General features: G+C 32.4%; 1 protein-coding gene across 10 annotated transcripts; it reads right to left on the reverse strand.

Moving 5' to 3' along the window:
* Nucleotides 1–2,362: 2,362 nt before the first annotated feature.
* LOC107921405 (protein DA1-related 1) lies at nt 2,363–6,333 on the reverse strand. Of its 10 annotated transcripts, none has more exons than XR_001691055.2 (6): nt 5,708–6,327; nt 5,074–5,232; nt 4,698–4,788; nt 4,407–4,542; nt 4,226–4,311; nt 2,363–2,725 (listed from the first exon to the last, which is right to left on the reverse strand). XR_001691055.2 is itself a non-coding variant. In XM_041087274.1 (4 exons), the coding sequence occupies exons 2-4, from the start codon at nt 4,783–4,785 to the stop codon at nt 4,233–4,235; spliced, it is 303 nt and encodes a 100-aa protein (XP_040943208.1). In that variant the 5' UTR covers nt 4,786–4,788; nt 5,708–6,330; the 3' UTR covers nt 2,883–4,232. The 10 variants fall into 10 exon arrangements, 1 of the variants encoding a protein (XP_040943208.1); XR_005909437.1 differs by lacking the exon at nt 2,363–2,725 and having other exon boundaries at nt 2,883–4,311; nt 5,074–5,226; nt 5,708–5,725; nt 6,115–6,328; XR_001691056.2 differs by lacking the exon at nt 2,363–2,725 and having other exon boundaries at nt 2,883–4,311; nt 5,708–5,725; nt 6,115–6,327.
* Between the last annotated feature and the right edge of the window lie 15,897 nt (nt 6,334–22,230).

Below are 22,230 nucleotides of genomic sequence, written 5' to 3' on the forward strand. Positions count from 1 at the left end.
TTTTTTATTTATATTTTTGCCTAAATCCTCCCACTTTTTGAGTGGACATTCACGGCCCGACCCATGGACAGGTCTAATCCCAACTCAGTTAGGAAAATTGTTTTAATATCCCTTCTCATTTTAAAAAAATTACATTATTAGAGGGTACTTTAATCTTTTTATTTAAAAAATAGAATAAAAATATATGTATATGATGAGATTTGAACCCATGCCAATTAGGTTAGCAAAGCCTTAAATTTTCGGCTCAACCAAAGGTAGTGTCACAAATAAACTCAACACTAACTTAAGATTGATGACAGAATAATGATAAATAATTGTATTCATTTAGTATTCTTAATCTAATGTGTTTTTGTGGTTCAATTTCGTTTTACTCATAATTTAATCTATTTTTTTCATTTTAATATCGTATATATTTAATATATTATTAATTAATTTTAAACATGTAGTTTCTAAACAAATTTGTGTGTAATAAGAGAAAAATGATAATATTATATAGTAGAAATAGGGGAAGGCAAGTAATTATTATAATTGCTCTAACTAATTATTAAAATTAATTTATAATGCTTGAATATGTTTATTTCATAGTTTGTTTATTTATTATAATTATAGCTATTATTTATTAATAAAAAAGAAAAGAAAAAGAAGTTAATTAATAAAAGGGTAAGAGGATCGGGTTTCATATCGGAGTTAAAAAAAGGGAGGGAAGGGTTCACGGTTTAAAGGAGTAAAGGGCTCTGAACAAGAGAAAGAAAAGTGTAGAAGTTGGAAACTTTCACTGTACAAGAATAAAGGAAAAGATTAGGAGGAAATTATTAATTTTTAAATTCAGTAATTTAAAATAATTAATAATGAAATTAATATTTTTAATTGGTATAATGATAAATTATGTTTTTAGCGTTTACATATTTTGTTATTTAAGCCTTTAACGTTTACCAAATGTTGTAGGATCAATTTGTTAAACTAAGACCAAATTGATTGAATTTCTAAACTTTGAGGGTTAAATTTGTTATTATACCAATCAAAATATTATACAATTGATGAAAAATATTAGTGTCTGTGATTAATTTTCTTTAGTTGCTCAATTTCAAAATTAAAAGTGATTAAATTACTCTTATTTTCTAAAAAAGATTAATTTACTCAATGTCAAAATTAAGTAAGCGTAATTTCTCCTAGACAATAAAATATGTTAACATGAGGAGGAACATATTTACTAGTTATATCATCTGCAATCGCCTGAATTTCGAGGCGCTCTTCGAACCAATCATAGACTTTATTGAAATAGGTAAACCAAGAGGACCCCCCGAGAACCGTATATGAGAATTTCATCTCGTACAAGTAATAGCTGAAACGGCTATGGAATAGAAAGTTTGAAACTTCTTAATCTTTTCATTCAATTTTACCTAAAGACACAAAAGAGTGAAAATCCAAAAGCTCTTTTTTGTAGTTGTCATATCATTTTTCTCTTCTGCACAAGGGTGGAGCAGCCAAGCCCCCTAAAATAAAAATTTTCACTTTTAGTCCTTTTATAATTTTAAAATTTTAAAATTAGTATATGATAAAATTATACTTTGGCCCTCCAATAATGAAAAAGAAAATTAACCCTTTAAAATTTATAAAGGTATAAATTATTAAAATGATGAAATTGTACTTTTTGTTTTTATAGTAAAAATATAGAACGGCCCCTCTCAAAATATTTTCTTGGTTCGCCTCTGTTTCTTCATACAGGTTTTTTTTTTAAAAAAAAAAATCTAAATAGCATTTGAAAGGTGGTGAGGATATTAGGGTCTATTTGATGCAACAATTTCATTTTCGGGAATATGTTTTTGAATTTTTGAAGGTATAATTTGGGAAAATGAAAAGGGTTATATAAAATTTTAATGTCATTCTAAAGTTAAAACTGTGAATGAAAAACTCCCATCTTTCTCAAAACAACTTTCCTTGAAGACTTCTTGTCTTTCATTCCTTTTTCACCCTAAAAGCTTGTTTCCTAAACTTGGGTTTAGTGTTTGGAGCTCCGATGATTTTACAGCCAAGACGGACCTCTTAAATGTACCGCTTTATATCATCTCTCTCAAACTTGTTTTCCTGGTACTGCTTCTATCATTTTCAACAGTAGTTGCTTTCTCTAACATTCTTCTACCCTTTTCCTTCCAACTCTATCTTGCACAAAACAAGATTAAATTTTTGTTGATTTAAAAGCACAAGAGAGAATAGGGAATGAGATGATTTCTAGCTAAATTGCCTTTTGTTTTTGCTAATAACTATTCACATTCTCTGAGAACTAACAATCGTTTATTCATGTTTTAACATGGTACATACCCTTCTTATTATTGTTGCAAGGGGTGTGATTCTTTTCTTGGAATATAGGCAAGGAACACAAAGCTTGAGCGGAGGTTTGCTATTGAACACGTTGACCCGTAATTCTTGTACATCCCTTTTACCAAGTTTGTCATTGAAAATTATTCAAAAAGTAAAGAAGCATCAATAAGCACTCATACTATGGAGATCAAATTTTCAATGGATTGGAAGCTGATTGTGTTATTTTGGGATACATGGGCAAGGATTGCTGGAAATGTTTCATGGAGTCCCAATGGGATGGCCGACTCTTTTGATCAGAAACGTTTTATGCAGCTCTTTTTCCATGACTTGCTCTCTATCTCTTCATGGTTTTCCTTTGGTTACTGATTTTATTAATAAAATTTCTCTTTGTGGAGATTCAACACAACTGTGAAAATATTATATTACTTTTAGTAATCTTTTTCAAACTTAGTATATCATTGTATACATTAAGTTAGGAAAAGATGAGAAATATTTCGATCATACATTAAAGCTTTTACAATTGAAAAGAAAAATGCCAATATAACATATGCACACACATGAAGTGAGATTAACTTCGACATTTATACGTTGATTTTTTTTTAAGAAAATATATCAATATTCAAACACCAGAGTTTTAAAAAAGTAGACACATGGTGGCATGAAGATACTAAGACGCGTGCATTTCTCATGCAAACTATATTGTCTCCATGCAAACTTGTTGTTTTGACCTGAAAATACGACGACACTTGGCTTATCCCATGCAGATATTGTCTTACCCTACATTTCATGAATTAGTATAAGCCTATATATTTATTCTTCTTAGGTGTATGCGTATATATTTAGATATAAATAATGTATATACATGGTTATATCTGATTTTTTATAGACAATTATTTTAATCTCTATTAGTATTTAAAATATGAAATAAATTATATTAGGATGATCCTAAAAAATATAACTTTTAGGCACCGATAAAATAAGGTCTCGTCATTAAATTTTTAAGATAATAAAGTATTATTATACATTCATCTATATCTAATATTTTCTCCAACTTAATTTAACTTTAATTAAATTATTTAAAATAATTAATTTTTTAAATTATAAACAAATGACTTTTCTTCTTTTACTATTTTTTTTAATTTTTGTGCAACTATTTTTTTTTTAAAATTTAATAATTTTTGTGCAAATTTTTCTATGTTATTAACACTTAATTTTGGTAATTATTTTACTCTAAACCCAGAACCTCGAACCTTGAATCCCGAACCCCGAGATTTAAGGTTTGGGTTTAAGATTTAAGATTTTGGGATCAAAATTTAAGGTTTAGGGTTACGAATTATGAGTTTAAGATTCAAGGTTCATGTTCAAGAGTCTAGAGTTATGGGTTTGTGGTTTGGGTTTAGGGTTTTACATTTTGGATTTAGGGCTCGATATTCTAGATTTAGGATTTAGGATTTAAGGTTTAGGATAAAAAAATTATCAAAATCATGTGTTAATGACATGAAAAAAATTGTTAAAATATAATTAAATAATTGAGAAGTGACCATGAATAATATGGTTGGAAGGGTCCATAAAATAATTTCTATATGGATGAGTATATAATAATAATGTGACAAAATTTTATTGGTGCCTAAAACCTTAGTTTTTAGGACAATTCTTATGTAAGTTATTCCCTTTAAAATAAGTTATATTATTTGATATATTTTTTTTAAAAACTAATAAAAATATGCATAGAATAAAATTTAAACTCAAGCCGATTGGATTAAAAAAACCTTAGACTTACCACTCAACCAAAGTTATATTTGAATATATTTATATATTTTAGTTTTATTATGTGCACTTTATTACCTCCATCAATTATATCTATATTAATAATATTGTTGATTGAGATGGTGTCACAAATTTGTACCTCATAATCAGAAATTGGAAGGTTGCAAGCATGGCAACGGAAAAAATCTTCCATGACCAATCTCAATATTGCAGCCAGCACAAATCCTACAAAAAGATTATTAGCATATATTTGCAAGGATAAAAGCTCAAAGATAAGCAAGGGGTGAAATATTTATTGTAGTCAATGACATATCATATACCTGTATCCCATCGGAAAATGGATTGGAATTGGCTGGAATGTATTTGCATTTTCATATTGGGGAGGAGGTTCAAACCTCAAGCTTTCTTGCATAGCCCTCGCAAGTTGCTCATCTTCCTCAAGTTGAGATTCATCATCTACTCAATAATTCGAGAAACTTAATAATTTAAATTATGGAATGTTAGATTACATGTAGGGCAGAGAAAAACATCCTATTGGCAACTAATTCGATGATATCATTAAAAAAACAGCAGAAAAGAACATTCATGTTAACATCCGGTATACAACTCACTTATTATGTTTCTCTCCTTCTGACTTTCCTCTAGAAGGGATAGGGCAATAGCTCGATCTATCTCTTCATTCTCATGCTCCTGCCACATGTCCTACATCATGGTCGAAACCAAGATATAACATAGAAAGCATATTAGAAGCTAATTAACCAAGATAAAACAGCCAAATTAACATATTTGTGCACAAAAGCATCCATTGATACAACCCATGGTTCATAGTCTAAATTTAATATGTTTTCAATACAACCGAGTAAAAGCCTTTAAGTAATAGGTCCTTTATGTATGTACTATCAACGGCATTACAGGTAGCATGATGGGAATCCAGTCATCAAAAAAGTCGAGAACATGTAGGAATAGAAATAGTAACAGATATAATACCCCTGTGCTAGATGGTGCATAAAATTGAGGATCCTCTGCATAATCCCCATGATAATGTCCTTCTGAGTTTTTTTGGCCAGAGCCCTTAAATTTTTTTTTTAATCCAACCCATAATGCAGGATGTTATCTGCTCATAATCAATAAGGTTTCTGCCTGCAACTACAACATGCATTGAAGCAAATAAAAACAAAGATATACACACATATATATTTGAAACTGCAGTAAATATAAATATATGCCAAAAGAGGAAACTATGGAATTCATGCTTTTAGTGAAGAATCATTAATGAATAAAGCCTGACAGAAGATCATAAGTCAAAGTGGATTAAAAACAGCCATGAAGAGAAGAATGCTAACATAACTGTATAGGCTAAGCAAGTCAAACCAGGTTAAACAATAGCAATCAAAATCAACAACCTGACATTGTTTTACCCCATAATGATTAAGCTAAACATTAGTTAGAAACATCAGAAATTTCCCCAAACCAAGTGGATATAAAGAGAAAGTGAAGGTTAAAAAAAAAAAGACAGATTTATTCCAGCTGAAGACGCCAATAAAATTCATGATAAGGACTGAACTACAGGCTCTCAAAGAACACTAGACGAAGAATCAAACAAGTGGAGAAAATGACTTACCGAAAACAAATCAATAACCTGCAGCAAACGGTGGAAGAAAATTGCAAAAGAGAGCTAGATCAGGTAAGATCCCAAAATTAACACAAAAAGTTTCAAAAAAAAAAGTTCTATAAAGCTATATATTCCCTCACACCCTTTTGCTTTTTATTTCTTTCTCTTTTGGTGAATAAAAATTGAATAATCTATTCAAGGATGCAAAACAACAAGAAAAACAGCGACACCCTGTATTTCGTTGGCTCCAAAGAAGAACCTATCACACCCAAAACCCTCAAAAAGAAAGTCTTTTTAAAGAATTTTTGCTCAAGACGTGATTCAGCAATGACAATGGATGGAAGTCGAATAAACTAAGAACACAAGCGTTCTTCAACGGTAGGAAAATTCAAAGTCAAAACATTAAGAAGACGTACAAAAACTGATGAATTTTGTCATAATCCCCAAAGGGACTCATCAAATCCAATTGAGCGATTTTCACCTTTTCCCTCTAATATTTAAGTTAGGGGTTCTTCTAATTCATCAACTAGAAGACCCCCCTAAACAGAAAACGCAAAGCTTTCTTTGTTGAGAGCGTAAAGAAAAGGGAAATATATAAAAAGAAAACTGATTTATAAAATTATAAAATTATTTTCTTTTTATACTACCACTTCGCCCCCGCTTTTATCGTTTTCAACTTCTTTAGAAAGCTTTTGATCCACTTAACATAATTCTCTCTTATTAATATTATTATTATTATTATTATTATTATTATTATTATTATTAAGTGTAGAGCGATATCATTTATACTTATTATCTATAAATATAAACTATCATTTTATTATTATATGAATATAACATGTGTAACAGCTCGATTTTCAGTGATATTGGAGAAGAAGGTTTCGAAACCTAATTTCTGTAAGATAAGCTTATAATTATTAAATATTAATATTTACAAGGATGTTATATTAGTAATTTAAAGTTTATTCTAGTAATTGTGCCAAATTAGTAGTTAATTTAGGTACAAGGACTAAATTGTAAAAGTTTAATTGCTATAGGTTTTTAATTGGTCAAAGACTTAAAGGACTTAAATTACAATTAACTAAAGGTCCAAAATGAAAATTAAACCATTTTGGAATATATGTTAGGGGAAGATGATGGCTTAAACATTAAAACATGATTAGTATGTTAATTAAGTAAGGTTAATTAAAATTAATACAATTTTAATCATAGTATAAAAAGATGAATTAATGCAAACTTGTCATCTTTTCTTTATTCTTCCTCATTGTTTAAGCATAAAAACTTAAAGGAAAAACCATTTGGAAGCTCAAAGCATTCGACCCTTGATTGGTAAGCAATTTCAAGCTCTTTTCTTGTAATTTTTATGTTTTTAAGGTCATGGAGCTTGATTTAGCTAGCCCATATACCAATTTGTAAAATTTTTAAAGTTTTTGAAAGCTTCCATTGTTATTTTCTTGAAGAATTTGGTGTTAAATTGATATATTTTACACTTAGATTATGAAAAAAAGACTAGATTGTAACATTTAATTATTAGTTTTGTATAGAGGGACTAAAGTGAATGAAATGTAAAATTTTCATGAAATTTCGGTATAAATAGAAAGTAGAGGGTCCCTAATGAATGTAATTGAAGTTGGTTTTTAAATTGAGGCTCAAAATTGAAATATATGATTATTTTGAATTTAGGGACTAAATTGAATAAAATACAAAACTTTAGGGGCATAAAAAATAAGATTATTGAGGTTCATCCATGTCATGGTATGATGTGAAAATTTTTGGTATTGACGGATTGTATGGAATAATTGTATAGATTAAGAATTGGATCAAACCGAAGGTAATAGGGGAAAAGCTAAATTTGTAGAGTAGTCATTGAAAAATCAACTTATTTGACGTTTCGACCAGGTAAGTTCATATGATATTTATTTATTTAGGTTGTTATGTATTTTATTTGAGTATATGTGTTTGATTGTGGATTAGTTGGTTGTAAATTGGTTTTAAAGGCTAGAATTGGACTAAACTGAAAAGAAGTGTTTATATGTGTAAAAGATGCCCGTGTAAACTTAGTAAAAGTTAGGATACAATTGGCATGCCTATAGGGTCTTGTGCACGCCTATACGAGATTGATAAAAATGTTATCAAGGTCCAACATTTGTTGCAAATTTTCAATTACATGTGACATAGGTTTAGCTCAGACCAGTAACGTGATATGTCGTTTTAAAGGTTTAGCCTGGACGGGTAACCTGACATGTATATATTTTTAGCTTGAACGAGCAACTAGTGTCGTGTAGTTACCTGTGTATCCGAGTCCATTTACTAGGTTTCATCGGGCCAAGCGGTTGATATAAAAATGAGAAAATTGAAAAAAGATTATGTGAACTTGATGTTCAAATGAAAATAATATTGAATTGAGCATGAGTAATGTATTGTAATATTGAATTTGACATATATGTAACTATATCTTCTCCTCATTGAATAAGTTTTGGGATCGATTAAGCGAAATAACATGAATTAGTATGATAAGTGATTGTGATATCACACGGTTTTAATTATAAGTTAAAACTCACCTTGTTGTTGTTTTGAATTGCCATGTCTAGCCAAACTATGCCAAGTTATGGTAGCTATTTGCATTTAGATAAAAAATAAGGTAGATTTTGTTTAGTACCTATGAACTTACTAAGTATCCTATATACTTACCTTGTTTATTTTCCCTTTTCATTGTAGATCGTCACATTGCGGAACTCGTCAAGCCGGGATGGCCTTGAAGCTCTCACTATCCTATCATCGAATCGATAGTTATACGATCATTTTTTATTCAAGGGCTGTGACTGTTGGAAAAAACGAGTTTGGACAACGTAGCGGAAAATAAATTTAGGGAAAAATCAGAGTTTTAATTTTTTTTTCGAAAACAAGATATTGGTTGTGATATCTAAAGTAATAAACACTTAATCAAAATTGTACCTTTTCGATTCGTCGAGGATGAACGCTTCGACTGAGTAGTTTTCTCCGCTATCCTCAAGCTCACATTTTCTGAGTGTAGGCTTGCTTTGAATCAGAAATTTTTTCACAAAAATTACCAGTGGGGTAATTTTGCAATTCTTTAAACTTTTAGGTCAAGTTGTAAATCAAAAAAATATCTCTAGAAATTTTCTGGAATAATCTCTTCAGAGAATTCTCTCTACAACTTTTTCTTGAATTTAAGTGTGTGTAAGTAATGACCCAATGCTCTCTTTATATAGGGAGAGTTTAGAGAGTTTAACTATGATTAATCACTTTAATATTAAATTAATATAATATTTATCAAGATAAATATTAGATTAAATTTAATATTAAATCTTATTATAATAAAATGTTTATCTTGTAGATAAATATTAAATTAAATTTAATATTAAGATAATCACTTTAATATTAAATTAATAAACTACTATTAAGATAACTATTAAATTAAATTTAATATTAAACAATTAAAATAATATTATTTTTAGAATAATTAATCTGAAATCAAATTATCTAGTAAAGTCCTAGTATGAGTGTAATTCTTCCATTGCTCAAACACTGAAGACCAACTGCTGCCAGCCACCGGGACGCCGCCTCGCAACCACCGGCACTGTAACACCTAAAACCCGTTTCTATCACCAGAATAGGGTTACAAAGTATTACCGTACAAGTCAGAACATTGCATAACAAATAGTATTCAATTATCAATTTAATTCCGTAATTACATATAATATTCATAATGAAATAAAACATTCTATTACGACATTAAAGTCGAGCTTTCAAAACCCTAAAAATAAGTTTTGGACATTCAAGGACCAAATGGGAACAAATCAAAAATTTCATGACAAATTAAAAAATTTTCAAATCAGGGGTCACACGACCGTGTGATAGAGCCCAGCCTATATGGCTCCAAACATGGTCGTGTGGCTATCCTACATGCCCATGTGTATGGACTGTGTAACTCTCTGATTTGGATCACACGGTTATGTCGCAGGCTGTATGCCAGTTCGTGTGACACTCGAAATGCCCTCATACTGCCGTGTCGTAGGTCGTGTGCCAGCCCGTGTGACAACTGTAACCATACTATTTTTAAACATGTTCTAGGCACACGCCCATGTGGCCTACCCGTGTGTATCACACGGCCATGTGACAGCCCATGTTCCAGACCGTGTGTAAATGACCAATTTCAAGCTTGATTTCCAACCTTATGCATAGGTACCTATACCAATTCATATTACATGTTTACAAGGCTGTAACCACAAATAAAAGCAACCAAACCATACCAATTTCAATCACTTAATAACAAAACAAGATGTCATGCTTGAAATCACAAAATGTTATCCACTCCAAACCAATATCATATATAACACCTACAAATCATAACTCGTACACCAAATTTATCATGCCATATTCCTTCAACTTACCATTTCTTGAATGAACTCGGGATGAAACATGCATACTTCATTTAATTGCTTCTTTCACAACATTAAATACCCAACGCACACGCATTTTAGATACTATGAGTCATAACAAAACATAACCAGATGTTCCTATTACATGCCATATAACCAAGTTATCCGAAATCTACCAAAAGGGTCCTTGAAATAGTGTGTTTCTTTGAGCTTGATCCGATCTCCCAACTGCAAAACGAAATCTACAAAACAAAGGGCAAACAGAGGTAAGCTTACTTGAAGCTTAGTAAGTTCATAAAAATAACGGTAAAGCTTACCACAATTTAACTTAACAACACAATTGAATAACTAATAAGATAATTCCTTGTCGTTCACAATCCACCATAGGTAAGAGCTACATGTTTCATTAAATCAATTTTCTCAGATGTCATTAGCTCGTCATTTTAGAAATGCAGGGTATCGCTCATTGAAGCTAGTTTCTAGAACATTGACCGTTTCGCAATGCTGCTCACACAAGCTGACGAGGATCTGCAACGTATGCAGGACCTCAATCATCGCTACGGTTCATTCATCAAAACATAGTATTTAGACATTTCACTATTTCTTGATGTTGCTCACACAAGCTGTCAAAAATTCGCAACTTATGCAGGATTCTCAGCCATCGGAACGATCTATACCATCAGAACAAAATATTTAATCATTTAATCATTTCATGTCCCGGCCCAAGGCCAAATCACCTTAATCGTTCGTATCACCAACTCTCAATTGATCAAGTATGCTTAGAAATTCCACACCTTAAATACAAAAAATATATGGAAAGAAACACTAATTATAAAAATTAGAAATACGAACTTACATGACTGATTTGCAGTAACAGTCCAAAATAGCTCAATCAATGATCGACGTTGTGTCAATTCATTATTTTCATTTTCAATTAACACCCATCAATATAATCCAAACATTATACAATTAAGGCATATAACACATTTAAAAATGTACTAAATTTAAACCGTACGAACTTACCAGACTAAATTGTAACAACGACAAAGTATATGAGCTATTTGATAAATTTCTCTTTTCCTCAGTTTTCCACTCGTTTAGGATCCAATCAAGTTGCCCTAGATTGGATGAACGTTTCCCCATGTCTCCCGAGGCCATTTGGCTTGTCCAACAACAAGAAGAAAGAAAATCGATAATATCATCCTTTAAATCTTTTAATTTAACTTATTCTTTAATTATTTACAAAATTAACCTTTAATTTATAACTTATAAATCACTAAAAATGTCCAAAAATGTCCAAAATATATAAACATGGTATAATTACCATTTAAGGAAGGTTTAATTGCACAATTGGTCCTTCAATTAAATTAAATTCCAACTAAATAAACTTAATTACAATTTAATCCTAAGATAATTAGGACTAAATGAGAAAATAGCCCAAAAGTTAGTGGATTTAATCATGTCACACCGCTTGAACTTTTTGACCATGGTTTAATTACCATATTGGTCCCTTTACTATTTTAAATCTATAGCAATTAATTTTTACCTCTTTTACAATTTAATCCTTTTACCTTAATTAAGCAATCAATCGTCAAAATTACCAGACCAAACTTCAATTCACCTATGATACGACTCTATAAATATTTAATAAAAATATTTACGGCTTTAAATTACGGAAATGATGTCCTAATAGCTCATTTTCAATAACCACTTGACTTTTGAACCAAACCACTTATACTAACTTTTAATTCAATTGCTTAAAATCATCAAATCAAATTCAATATAAAAATTATTATTGATTTTTATAATTTAAATACTAATTATACAAACTTAATTGTCGGATTTGTGGTCCCAAAACCACTATTTTTGACACTACTGAAAAACGGGTTGTTACAGGCATTGCCGTGTCCAGTGGTGCAGCTGTGACCCCTTTACAACACCCCGAGTCGGTTTGGCTGCGAGAGTTTAGGTCCAGGTCAATGATGAATCATCGATTCAGTCTAGCCACTGATTGGACCATTGGCTCGGTTTCACATACTGGGCCCGGTTCGACTAATTTTTTTTAGTCTTGGTCTCGATTTTGGGATCCTAGACCCAATTTACAATCTCAGATCTAATTTTCAAGTTCAATTACTCATTGGGCCAATTGTCTTACTTGAAAATTAACTTCCAAAAATATAATATTAAATTTAATTAATTTGATTAATTTAATTTTACTTGATCAAATTAATTTTTCCAAAAATCACTTAGATTTTCCAAATTAATTTTTTAAGAAAATTCTTTAATCAAATTCTCTAGTTGAACAATTCTCACGACCACCTAATTTAATTCCACATCGAATAAATCAAATCAATTAAATTATTTCCAAAGTCGTAGAATTTACTTCTGATGCAAATGCAATCCAATCGAGCTATTGTTGAGCTAGCGGAGAGACCAATCAGACATATCCAATTAGGCTTTAGTGGTTGCAATTATGTCCAAAAGCATCGTTCCGATAATTCACAATTAATTAATCTTGGAGTCAATCCACAAGAAGTACCATAATTGAAAACTCATTATTGTACTCTTTACGTAAACAATTCATCCAATTGATTTGTCCAATGACCTCATCATGTGTGTGTTACCCTTATATGATATCCTTAATTTCTTTGAGTTAAATCCGTTCACTCAATACAATCATATTTTATCTCATTGTCACCACTGTGTCTTCTTAATGATTAATATGATTACTGTTAATAAATGACTATGATAAATTGCTCGTTCGAGAACAAGCAACCCGTGGCCACGTTCCATATTTATCAATCCACACAATGCCAATGAGAGGATATCATTAACTCTTTAATTGAGCTATGAATTTCATTGTTGCTAGTAAAGCCATGCCATACACAAGTCATGTACCCAACATACCGACTATGGGCTCGATCTTCTTTAGAGCATAAGCCTCCAGTTATATCAAAGCACATGAGTTGCATACGTATGGTCAGTGTAACGACCCATTTTTTAGTGGTGTCGGAAATAGTGGTTTTGGGCCATAAATCTGACGAGTAAGTTTGTAAATGTTATTATTTAATATTTATGAGTCAAATATGATATTAAAATAAAATTTGAATTGGCAATTTATGCTATTTGAATGAATAGTTAAGCTCAAGTGGTATGACCCTAAAGTGAAGTTATTTTAAAAAATGAGGTATCGAGACCTTGTTTCTATAAACCGAGCCGTAAATATTTTATTAAATATTTATGAAATGTTATTAAGGTTGTATTAAAGTTTGGTTAAGAAATTTTGATGTTTAAATGATTAATTAAAGAAAAATGACTAAATTGTAAAAGACGTAAAACTTCATCACTATTGATTATTATTAACCAAGGTGCATATCTAAGGTTTGTTTAAGGATTTAGAAGGTAAATAAACCGTTTCCTTTTATTTATATTTTATTCATTAAAATTAAATGTTAAAATAAAAATAATAAGTAAAACATAAGAAAGATAGGTATCATCTTCTTTAATTTAGTCTACCACCGAAAAACCCAAACAAGAAAACCTCCATTTTTAGTTCTAAGGTTCGACCAATATTCAAGCTTTGCGTGTAAGTAATTTTCTTACCTATTTCTCGTAAATTTTATGTTTTTGAGGCTGTTGTAATTAGGTCCAGCTAATCCGAGGGTCAATTTGTAAAACTTGTAAATGTTATAGATTATGCCATAAATGGATTTGATATGTTTTTGAAGTTTTATGATAGATTGTTAAGTTTAGTTGTTAAATAAACATGTTTTGTTAAGTAATTTTTGATGATTTTAAAGTTTAAATACTTATTTATGAAAATGGTAAAAATTCAAGGAAAATATTGTGAATTGATGATAAATATGGGTTGTTATGAGACTAGTTAAAAATCAGCTAACATGAATTGTAGCTATAAATGATAAATTAGTAAGTTTTGGGTTTAGAGACTAAATTATATAAAAGGTAAAATTTGAGGGCAATTCTATAAATTTTCATTATGAAGGGTTATATGTTAAATTAATTATTTTAAATGCTGGAATAAGATTAATTGAATAAAAATATTTATCTAGATCAAGTAACGACTCAAACGGACAGTTATCTCGGGAAAGTCAAAATAACGGATTAGTCGTTGGATCAAGTTAGGGCATCATTTTGGTATAGGTAAGTTCGTATGAACTGTTATCATTTTTAATGTTATATAAATTGATGTTTGTTTTGTCATTTTAATACAATTGAATTATTTTATAAATGTACCAATGCTATGATGAATTGACGGCTATTAAGTCTTGGATGAACATTAGGAATTCTTAGGATATAAATGACATGTCATTAGGGATTGCATGCTTTGGGTGCTGGTCTTGAATGTCTTACAGATGGCTGAGGTCCTGCCTTTGTTACAGATTCTCCACAGCTTGTGTGAGCAGGCCTATTTCGCAGCTCGTGTGAGCAATAATGTAAAGGAAATGTTACGGTTATATGCAAAGGCACACTATGTGTGAGATTTCCCGAGTATCTGATGTAATTTTAGATGGTTCAACGGGCAAGAAAAAGGAACGAAATGATAAGTATGAAATTGCAATGAATCATGACATTATGGTAACATTGATGATGTAAAATGGTATGTTTATACATGGTAAATCACTTATCTTATGGATGAACTCATTCATATCATGGATAAGTGCACTAACTTGTGAATTGATGATGTTGTTTAGGCTCATGCTAAGCATTTGGAATGGAATGGTAAGTAAGTAAATGAAATGGTTCATAATCTTATGAAAAGATTGATGATTATATGATGTTGATGAACATACTAATTTGTAAGATTGATGGTGTTTCAATAGGCTTATACTAAGCTTATGGCATTGATATTAGTTCATGCTTAATCTATGAATTGTATTAATGAAGTGATAAGTTATGTTTAAGCTTATACGACCTTACTAAGCATTCATTGCTTACGTAGTTATTTTCCTCTACTTTACAGATATCAGAAGCTCGATTAGTTGGAAGTTCATCAGAGATCTATCACACTATCTAGTGGACAATTCGGTAGTTGTTGAGTATTTTGGCTGAGGTTTATAATGACATGTATAGGGTGATTTGTAATGGTATTATGGTGCATGTGTTGATGGTGTTTTGGTATGTATAAGCTTTGGAAAGCTATGTTGGTTTGGTACACCTTGATGCCTTACCAAGGTATGTGATTCTGGTTACTTTAAAGTACTTGTTGATATGGTTTTCTTGGAATGTTGATGATGGTTTTGGAAATGGTTATTTGTGACATATTTTAGTTCATATTTGAGCTAGGTTATTACATTTTGAAATGACAATATTATCATGTATAGGGTGGTTTATAATGGTGTACTTGATATGTTTGTGCTTTGAAGTTCATGTATGCTTGATGGGGTTATAATGCTTGTTTTAGGTAAATACTTTTGGTCACTTTTTGATAATGGATGTCTATGGTAGATTGGTACAATTTGTTTGGTTTGAGAATGGTCAATATGTGGTATGTTTTAGGTAAGAAATTGAATAGGTTATCATGTATGAATTGGTATAATATTGACATGTTTTGACTGTTGATGTCTTGGTATATTATGGTGCCTTTGAATGGTATATTGGTTAGTTGAATTTAGGGTCTTGAAGTGGTCTTGGAAATGGCTTGATTTTAGGTAAATTTGGGTCCACACGGCCTGAGACACGGGTGTGTGACTCAGCCATATGAGACGCATGGCCTAGCGACACGACCGTATGTCATCTGATGATTTCTTTAAGGTACAAGTCAATAAGTTACACGGCCTGGCACAAGGGCAGTGACCCTACTCAGAGAGTTAGACGGGTGAGGACACGGGCTGGGACACGGCCGTGTGTCCCTTATTCGATAGTTGCACGGCCTGAGACACGGGAGTCAACTGCTTTGATAGCCAAGACTAGCCATCTCCCCAATTAGAATTGTAGACGACATAATAATCCTTCTCAGTATTTGAATCAAATGCTCACTTTGATTGTTTTACTAGATTACGAGCTCAATTAGATTATCTACTGAAGTAAGTTGTATTTCTCGTAATGTAAACGTTCTTTACAATGCCACTTATCTTCAGTTTGAATTTTAGACAATCAACAAGCTAATATTTGCTTGTCACAATTTTGCTATGCATGAAAAATATAAAAGTCAGAAAATACAAAAGACAGAATCGTGAAATGTGAAATTAACTTTATTTATTTATTCATCGTTCAAATAAATAGAAAACAGTTACATGCTTACTACAATATGGGCACATTTATCAATAATCTCCCACTTGCCCTAGTTAAGTAAATGTGTCATGTTTCGCATTCCCATATCCTCAACGTGTTTGTTAAAACTCCTAGTTACAAAAGTCTTAGTAAACGGATCCACAAGGTTATTTTTAGAAGCTACTTTCATCACATCTACAATTCCTTCGGCTACTGCCTCTCGTATCAAATGATACTTCTGATCAATATGTTTTTGTCCTTTTGTGACTTCTCATTTCCTTGGTATTTGCTATTGCAGCACTGTTATCACAATATAATGTTAAAACTTTTTCCATACCAGGAATAACTTCAAGTTTGGTTGGGAACTTTCAAAGTTATATTGTTTCTTTCGTTGCCTCAAATGCAGCCACACTCAACCTCCATAGTGGAGTCAGCAATGCAAGTTTGTTTTACATTTCTCTATACTGTGGCTCTACGGCCTAGAACAAATACATTTCTCGACATCGATTTCTTTGAATCTTTACAGGTTTGGAAGTCTAAGTCTGTTTATCCAACAGGAGTAAGGTTCTCCCCAGAATACACAAACATATAATCCTTGGTTCTTTTAAGATACCTTAATATATGTTTTACAGCTTGCCAATGCCTGAGGCCTAGATTCGCCTAATATCTATTAACCATTCCTACTGCAAAATAGATATTTAGACGTGTGCAAAGCATCGCATACATAAAGTTTCCAACTGCCGAAGCATATGGAACCTTATTCATATGCTCTCTTTCTTCTGCTATTTTAGGATAGTCATATAAAGAAAGATGAAAACTTGATGCAGTCGGTTAAATGCTTTGGCTTTACATTGGTCATTGCAAAATGTTACAGTACCTTATTGATGTATGAAGCTTGAGGTAGAGCTATCATTTTATTCTTCTAATCTTTAAGGATTCGAATTCTAAGAATATAACTAGCTTTACCCAAGTCCTTCATGCTTAAACTATTGGGATAACCACAGTTTAACCGAGGACAATTCTCCTATAATGTTTCCTATAAATAGAATATCATCGACATAAAAAATGAGGAATACCACCCTTTTTCCTTTATACGCTTATAAGCACAAGGTTTATTAGCGTTTTGCTCAAATCTAAAAGTCTTGATCGTTTGACCAAATCTTTTATTCCATTAACAGGACGCCTACTTTAGTCCATAAATGGATCTTAGTACTTTGCAAACTTTCTGCTCATTTCCTTTAACAACATAGCTAGTGGGTTATGCCATCTAAATGGTCTTATCAAGCTATCCATTTAAGAATGTTGTCTTGACATCCATTTCTCAAATCTTGTAATCAAGAGCACCGATATTGGATAATAGTATGCGAATAGACTTGAGCATGGCTACCGAAGAAAAGGTCTCATCGTAATCGATGCCTTCTTTCTTTGTGTAGCCTTTTTCTACAAGTCTAGCTTTGTGTGTTTCCACTTTTCCTTTCACATTTCTCTTCTTCTTGTAGATCCACTTACACCCTATGGGTTTAATCCCAATCGATAAGTCTATAAGTTCCCACACCGTATTGGATTTCATTTGGCATCCATGACCTGTTTCCAAAGCTTGGAATCAACGTCCTGTATAGCCTCCTCATAAGTGAGTGGGTCATCACCCTCATGATTGATTTCCGTATTATAAATACTACCATCATAGATAAAGAAGTCTGGTTTCTTAGAAAGGCTCCCACTACAATGGATTCCTCTATGTTGTTAATCATTTGCAGGTCTTTCTACAACTTTCTTGATAATTTAACTTGGTGATTATTCTACCACTCCCGAAAGTTCCTCGAGTACCACTTTACTTCAAGGCTTAAAGTTATCCATGTAGCTTTCTTGAGAAAAGTAGCATGAGTAGATACTTTAATGGTATTATCTTTTGGATTGTAGAATAATCCTCCATTTGTTCCTTTTGGATATCCTACAAACATGCACAATTTTATCCGTACATCCAACTTCTTTACATCCTTATTCAGAACGTGTGCTGGAAAACCCTATATTCTAAAACGATTTAGAGTGGGTCTCTTTCCATGCCACAGTTCATAAGGTGTCTTATAAGAAGACTTGGTTGGCACATCATTCAGAATATAGCAAGTCGTTTGTATCGCATATCCACAGAAGGAAGTAGGAAGTTGTGAATAACTTAACATTGAATGAACCATGTCAAGCAAGGTTCTATTCCTTCTCTCAACTATGCCATTCTGCTGTGGAGTGGGGATGAAATTCTATTCTCTATAAGGTATCCTAAGAACTCATCGGACAAATATTCCCCACCTTGGTCAAACCAAATATTCTTTATGGATAAACCTAATTGCTTGTCCAGTTCCGCACGAAACTTTCAAAATTTATCAAAGGTTTCACTTTTACGGTGCATTAGATACACATATCCATATCGAGAATATTCTTCGATAAAAGTCATGTAACAATCGTAACTTCCTCGAGAACTGATGCTCATGGGAGCACATACATTAGTGTGCACAAGTTCTAAAGGTTGGTTGACCCTTGTACCTTTCGCAGTAAAAGACCACTCAGTCATTTTACCTTCCAAGAAAGATTCACAATTTGGAAGACAAACTTCCTTAAGTATACTTAAGGGACCATTTTTCATGAGTCTAGTGGTTCTTTCTTGGTTAATATGAAGTGCCATAGGTACCCCTCGTTAGATTGAGAAGATTTAAGCTTTTTATTCACTATTTCAGTTTGAAGCATCGAGTAGTTATTTGGTTTGATAAAGTAGAGATTATTTTCCATCCATTCATTATAGATTAAAAAATGATTTTTATGAATAGCAATCCCTGTATTGAATGTCACGGTATAACCGTTATAAAATAAACATGCTACAGAAATTAAATTCCGCTTAAAATAGGGTACGTAAAACACATTCTTTAAAATATTCTTCCTAAAATTATCAAAATGTAAAATAACTTTTCCCAATACTTCAGTTGAAACATAGCTCCCACCTCCAATCTGCAACGAGACGCTCTTGTCAAACAGGCTTCTCATTTCGCTAAACCCTTATACAGAAACACATACATGGTTAGTTTTTCCAGAATCAATAACTCAGTTGTTAATTGATTTTTCCACTAAGTAAGCTTCAACCACAAAGAGTTTAATACCTTTGCCCTTTTCGACTAGGTAATCAAAATACTCCTTTTAGTTTGATTTAAAATGCCATTTTCTGTTGCAGAAGAAACATTTGATCTTTTTAGGATTTTTTGACTTCTTAGCCTTCTTCCTATCCGCACGAGGTGAAACCAAAGACTTAGTCGGTTTATTCTTTCCTTTTGTGACACCCCAAAATCTCTTATATATTTTTCTGTATGTTTGTGACACAAATATTTGTTAGTTTTAGTGGTTATGTGTTCTAGGAGTGTTTGGGAGGTCCCATGTTTAAGCCTTTGCTTGGGTAAATTTTTGTTTTTAATTGAATAAACCCCTATCTCTAGCCAGTAGGTTTAAAAATAAATATTGGAAAAATTTGTCAAAATGGGCCTACTGGTCTGGTGGTTATGTGCTGCGTTGGAGTGCTAGGGGTCTTGAGTTCGAACCTCTGTAAGTGCAAGGGGAATGTTTTTTTGTATATGTGCCATGGAGTTTGAAATGTGGTAAAATTCTGAGTATTTGAGGAGTGTGGGAATGTTGTGGCTAATTTTTAGGAGGATGTTGAGGGGATTTTGGTTATTAAGGGATTTGGGGATTGAGATTAGTGTTTTGTAGAGATTTGGGTGAAGGAGTTTGGATAGAACCGAAACTAGTAGTGGCAATTTCGGCTACCCTATTTCATTCCCTAATTTTCTAATAGTTTTTCCATTTCTGCTTTTGGTTTTTCTCTCCGTTTTCATTTTTTTCTTTTTCTTTTTCTTCCAAAGTCGAATGATAATTGTTTCTTTTCCCAAATCTCGGTTGCTCCTAATTTTTTGACATTTTGAATTTATTCTCTTTGCTGCCAAATTGCTGTCAAAATTTCTATCAAAAGTTTTTTCCCTTCTCACCTATTTTATTTTCCTATTTGCTTGTTTGTGTTCATTCGTTCCGTGAGTAAGCGTATTTTTCGTGGTACGGTAAGTTATGTTTCTACTTCTTGATTAACTTTTGTTTGTTTAAGTGGTTTAAGGGGATTTTCTGTTGCTTGATTAGGAGTTGACCAAAAGGCTGGAGGTCTCTGATTGACGTCTTAAGTGGGCGAAACCTCCCTCTTTACTCGATCGAAGGTAATGTTGTTGTGAGTTTTTAACGCTTGGCCAACTTATGTGTATTTGATTGAGTAAATGTTTAAGTGAATAATTGGTGATTGTTTGGTCAAGTGTAGGTTTCAGAGGCTAGCATTATGCGACTCATGGGCCGAGTCGAATTGGGCCGTGTGGGCCACACGAACGTGTAGAAATATTGGGCCAGGTCGTGTGATCCACATGGCTAAGGTCATTTTACACCGAGCGTATGGGCCCACATGGGCCACACGAGCGTATGGGCCCATATAGGCATGCAACATGGGCCTGTAGGCCTATTTTTACTGTTTGAGTGCTAAGATTGCACGGGTCACCCGAGTCGACTGTGAACGTACTGTAGGGTTGGTAAGCTTACCTAGACCCTTAATTGACTGAAATGACTGTATGACTGATATGAATAACCATGATGATGATCCACTGATTTGATACTGTATGCCCTAGTTACATGCATGATATTATGTTATAGTATTTCATATTTGTACACTGCATTACTTTAGGTTGGGGGTTTATTTTGATCGGAAGAAGTGTACTAAAAGGCCCCGAGCCTAATTTTCTGGCAGCTCAGCTGCAAACTACAATCGAGTGCCGCATTCGATACTTTTTGAAGTGTAAGGATGGGTGGGTTGATTATATCCCCACATGGAGTGTAGGGTTGGACGGAGATGGAGTGTAGAGGTTGGCTGGGTAGGACCTATATACTGTATAATCTATTACTGTACTGATTATTGTTACTGTAATGGGCTAAGGCCCAAACACATGATTGCTTCTGTGCTGAGATGGGCGAAAGCCCAAACTGATATTGTCACTAATACTGAAAAGGGCATAGGCCCAGGCTGTGATTACTTTCTGTCTGTTTACTTTATATGGGATTACACACTCAGTTTTCATAAACTCACCCTTCTGATTTGACTGTACGAGTAATCCCCAGACATAGGCAGATCGGTACGATGGGGTATTCAACGGTAGCCACACGACCTATTTAATTCGACTTAGTACTTAATTATAATTTTAAATTTATTTTGGGGGTATTCGACTGTAATAATGACCTCTTTGGATGTATATTTTTAATTTGGGATTTTTATTGTTTTGATTTGTAACTGCTAGTAGTAGGGATAATCGAGTTTACAAAAAGAACCAAAAGTTTTAACAAAATTCACTCAAATATGTAACTGTTTTAAAAATCTTCAGCAATAAGTGACGTTTTGAGAATTATTAACGTTTTGAAATAGAATAACTGTATGAATTACGTTTTGGAAATGAACGAAACGTCATGGAATTAACATAAGATACTGTCAAGAGATTATATAGGTAGGAGGTTTTTGATGACAACTTACTTTTTCAGAAACACTACTACGTGACATCGCCATATTCAGCCATAACGTATAGGTCGGGTTTGGGGTGTTACATTTAGTGGTATCAGAGTCAGGTTGCAAAACTTGACTGTGGATGTGAATTTTTAAGACATGATTTCTGAGAACTAATTTCTAAATATTTTTACTAAAAGTGTGGTATACCGAGTTTCCGGCCCCGATCCAGTAAGTTTTCTGAAACTGAGAATTGTCTAAATTGAAACTGAAACTGTTTTTGATAGTATATCCTGAAACTGCTATAGGTAGTATATACTGAGACTACTATAGTTAGA

Source organism: Gossypium hirsutum, chromosome D01 (assembly GCF_007990345.1).
Source record: "Gossypium hirsutum isolate 1008001.06 chromosome D01, Gossypium_hirsutum_v2.1, whole genome shotgun sequence".
NCBI lineage: Eukaryota > Viridiplantae > Streptophyta > Magnoliopsida > Malvales > Malvaceae > Gossypium > Gossypium hirsutum.

Bases quoted from the DNA above. Each gene is read 5' to 3' on its own strand.
- LOC107921405 (XM_041087274.1), bottom strand. From the start codon at position 4,785: ATGTGGCAGGAGCATGAGAATGAAGAGATAGATCGAGCTATTGCCCTA. The intron at 4,543-4,697 runs GTGAGTTGTATA...ATTATTGAGTAG, and splicing joins GAAGGAGAGAAACATAATAA to ATGATGAATCTCAACTTGAG. The intron at 4,312-4,406 runs GTATATGATATG...ATCTTTTTGTAG, and splicing joins CATTTTCCGATGGGATACAG to GATTTGTGCTGGCTGCAATA.